The sequence below is a fragment of the Ricinus communis genome, chromosome 4 (genome assembly GCF_019578655.1).
Source record: "Ricinus communis isolate WT05 ecotype wild-type chromosome 4, ASM1957865v1, whole genome shotgun sequence".
Classification (NCBI taxonomy): domain Eukaryota; kingdom Viridiplantae; phylum Streptophyta; class Magnoliopsida; order Malpighiales; family Euphorbiaceae; genus Ricinus; species Ricinus communis.
The window spans coordinates 16,647,147-16,650,840 of record NC_063259.1 but is presented as its reverse complement, the minus strand read 5'-3'; the positions used below and the strand labels follow the sequence as shown (position 1 = coordinate 16,650,840).

The following is a 3,694-nucleotide window of genomic DNA, read 5'->3' as shown; positions in this document are numbered from 1 at the left end:
AATTTTAAGAAATCCATATATATAAAATGTTCATAAATTTATTTTGGAAAAAAGAAATCGTAGAAAATATTAAAAAAATGGAACCCTAAAAGATTTTTTTGCCGTAGTTATGTAAAAATCCCTTATATTATTGTGTGATCAAATTTCCGATTTTTGATAACGAAAGTTGACAAGATGCAACATGTGGCCTGGTCCATCACCCGGATCACTCACGCCCTCCTTTAATGGCGGGCCCCAGTAATGTATTTTGCCTTGCCTGTCTTAATTGTCCGTACAAGGACACCCCCTTAAAGAAAGGGGACAAAGTTAGCCAAAGTGGGAAAAAACCCAAAATGAAAAACAGATTGTGGATCCCACCTTTTTGCGCGGGACCCACATAAAACACTGCTTCAGTTCAATTTCATTTTCGTTGCTGAATGCCCCTGGTAATGACCTAGAAGGATCCCTCGCCTCTTTACACGTGTGACACATGGGGTCTACGTCTCCCACGTGCGACAAAGAGAATCCCATCACTACTTCCACTCGTAGCAGCAGGCAGCAGTTACGTTTCTTTTTCTCTTTTTCTCCTTTGTAATATATGTAGCAGAGAGTTTGCTTACGTGGTACAACCACAATAAATTGGACACGTGGCGGACATACCTCGCCTTCAGTTACTCCACCAAAGAAATGAAAAATCACAACCGAGTAAATCTTATACTAATAATAGTAAATCCCACGCTGTTGTTTTTTTTTTTCCACAAAAAAAGAAAAAGCAATTATCTCACAAGAGAATAATATTAACTAAAATAAATAAGTAGAAAATTTATATAATATTTTTATATTTTAATATAATAATAAATATATATTTTTAACTATTAAAATCAATAAGTATGTATCCTTTGTTAACTTCAATTGACACTTAAAGCAGATAAAAATTATAAAAAATATTCGAACTATTTCTACAAAATAAATGGTATTATACAGTAACTATATAAAAAATATTAAAAAATATTTAACTTATAATTAAATAAAAAATATTAAATATATTTAACTTATAATTAAACGTAATACATCAAAAGTGGTAAAATATTTACTAAAAAAGGTAAGAAATTGAAAATTCTGTAATTGCCCCAGCAAGTTTTGGCATAATTACTTAGAATTGAAAAGTAAATAAAAATAGACAGAAGATCTGCCACCCATGTTTTTGCCTTTTTGGATCCTGATGAGGAGAGATTTATGCAAAAAGTAAACCAACAAACAAACCATATAAATTAATAAATAAAATAAATAAATAACCATTTTTTCTGTATCTGTTCATTATAAGTCAGTCTTTTGACTTTCTCCCTCTCTCTCTGTATAAACATTTGCCAAACCTAAACAAACCAAATCCCATTTGTACCTCTCTATTCGCCACCTCTATTGCATGCTCTCTGCTCATCTCTTTCCTGTTCTCTCTTTTATAAAAAGATCATTCAGAAGCAAAGAATTGTTACAGCAACAACTTTGATGGCAGTCGAAGCTCGGCATGTGCACCTTTTTCCTTCTCACCTCATCACCAATAGGTACTCATTTCTCTGATAAATCCTTTCTGTTTTCTTTATTCGCATCTGTGTTTTTCATTGTTTTCTTGATTCTCTACTTGGGTTTAATCTTGCAGGGATTTCTTGAAAACCAATCAAGAGAACGCCAGCAACATCAACATATACGATACCCAGATGGATTCTGGCTTTACTTTCAATGAAACAATGCCTGCAGCACCGTTTTTGCCTTTCTATCAGTCTCTTGCCTGTGATCCGATTTTGGCCAAGTCATCCGTGAATAATAAAGATGATAGTGGACTGACATACAATGTTTCTGCTCCAAGGAAGCGGCCCAGAGATCCTATCAATGATTTTGATGCTTTTACAGTCTGTCATCAGAAGACCAAATCCTCTGGTTTGTTATCGTTTCTTGATGAAGATATCATCTTCCAGATCCAACAGCAGCAATCTGAAACCGACCGCTTAATTGCTGAACATGTATGTTCCAGTTCTTTTCTGTTCTTCTTAGTTTTTTTTAAAATCTTTTTTAATGTTCTTTGGCAATCAATCGCCTGTCTTTTTCATGATTCTTTGATATTTACTGATTTTTATTGGTGCTGTTCTGATGATTAACAAACAGACTCAGAAAGTAAGAATGGAGCTAGAAGAAAGAAGAAAAAAGCTATCAAGAATGTTGGCAGCAGCAATCCAACAAGGAATGATCAAGAAACTGAAAGAAAAAGATGAAGAGGTACAAAGAATAGGAAAATTGAACTGGGTTCTCCAAGAAAGAGTGAAAAGTCTATACACAGAGAATCAGATTTGGAGAGAATTAGCGCAGACCAATGAGGCCACAGCAAACACTTTGAGGACCAATCTTGAACAAGTTCTAGCGCACGTTAGCGACGAGCGCCGCGTCACCGGTGGTGGTGGTGGATGTGCCGCAGCCGCCACGCTGGCAGATGATGCTGAGTCGAGCTGTGGAAGCAATGAGTACGGGCGGCGCACGTTAGCAGGAGTGGGGGAGGAGGAGGCGGATGCGGTGGTGAAGGATAAGATGGCGGTCGCGGTGAACGATAACAGCAGCAGCAGCAGCAGCAACAGCAACAAAACCAACAGGATGTGCAAAAAGTGTGGGGAGAGAGAGTCTAGTGTGCTGTTGCTACCATGCAGGCATCTGTGCCTGTGTACATTTTGTGGGTCCACTTTGCTTGGCAGTTGCCCTGTTTGTGATTCTGCCATGACTGGTAGTGTACATGTTAACTTGTCTTGAAGATCTTAGAAAGAAGAACAAAAAAAAAAAAAGGAAAAAGAAAATACTTCTTAGAAATGAGAAAGAGAAAAAAAATTAGATAATATACAATTTTTTCATTTATTCGACTTCCATTCCATTCTTTTCATGAGGTTTCCTTTTATGTGTATTTGATTTCAGATTTTTTTAGATATTGAATGAGCCATAAATATAGAATTGCAATAAATTGAAACCATTAACCATATAATTCATTTTGATTTGTACCGATTCTTATTTATCTAAATTTAATTTATATGCTACATAGCTAATTTAATCTCATTTTTGCCTATTTATTATGATATATAATATATTTATAAAATTATTTTAATAAAATAATTTTATAGAAAATATATAATGTTATGAATAATAATTGATAGAAATTACGGTGATAAAATTTAAGATGAGATGATAAATATTTTTTTATTATTGTTATTTATTTTATTACTTAAAATAAAAATATCTCAAATATTCATCATTACGTTAAATTTAATATATTAAAAGATAAAATACCCAAAATTTAATATATTATGATAAAAAAATTGGGTTCCTTGATTTTATTAATAATATTTTCTTAAAGATAAAAGAATAAAGTTAAAAATAAAATAAACTATTGTCTGAATCTAAATAAATAGTAGGTGAGATGAGATATAAAGTTTTTTTTTTTTTTAACCAAGATAAGATATAAAGTTGATTTATCTGTTGTTAAAGAAAAATAAAATAAAGGTGATTTGGGTGAAAGGAGACGTGATGTTAAATTAGGTGAGTGGGGTAGATAACGTACCACGGCTATAAATTTTCTGAATTTAGATGTCCATATTTTCTTTTTCTAAATTTTCTTGTAAAATCAGTGTCTGAAAATAGGGATTATAATAAGTGCCCAACTTTTCCTTTTTGGTTGGGCATT

At 33.1% G+C, this 3,694-nt stretch overlaps 1 protein-coding gene across 1 annotated transcript; it reads left to right on the top strand.

Moving 5' to 3' along the window:
* Window positions 1-1,312: 1,312 nt before the first annotated feature.
* On the top strand, window positions 1,313-2,899 carry LOC8261803 (BOI-related E3 ubiquitin-protein ligase 1). Its single transcript, XM_002534233.4, has 3 exons — window positions 1,313-1,541; window positions 1,637-1,997; window positions 2,140-2,899. The coding sequence occupies exons 1-3, from the start codon at window positions 1,486-1,488 to the stop codon at window positions 2,770-2,772; spliced, it is 1,050 nt and encodes a 349-aa protein (XP_002534279.1). The 5' UTR covers window positions 1,313-1,485; the 3' UTR covers window positions 2,773-2,899.
* The last annotated feature ends 795 nt before the right edge of the window (window positions 2,900-3,694 follow it).

Coding starts and splice junctions, on each gene's coding strand:
- LOC8261803 (XM_002534233.4), top strand. CDS start 1,486: ATGGCAGTCGAAGCTCGGCATGTGCACCTTTTTCCTTCTCACCTCATC. Junction 1,542..1,636: donor TCTCACCTCATCACCAATAG/GTACTCATTTCT, acceptor TTAATCTTGCAG/GGATTTCTTGAAAACCAATC. Junction 1,998..2,139: donor ACCGCTTAATTGCTGAACAT/GTATGTTCCAGT, acceptor ATTAACAAACAG/ACTCAGAAAGTAAGAATGGA.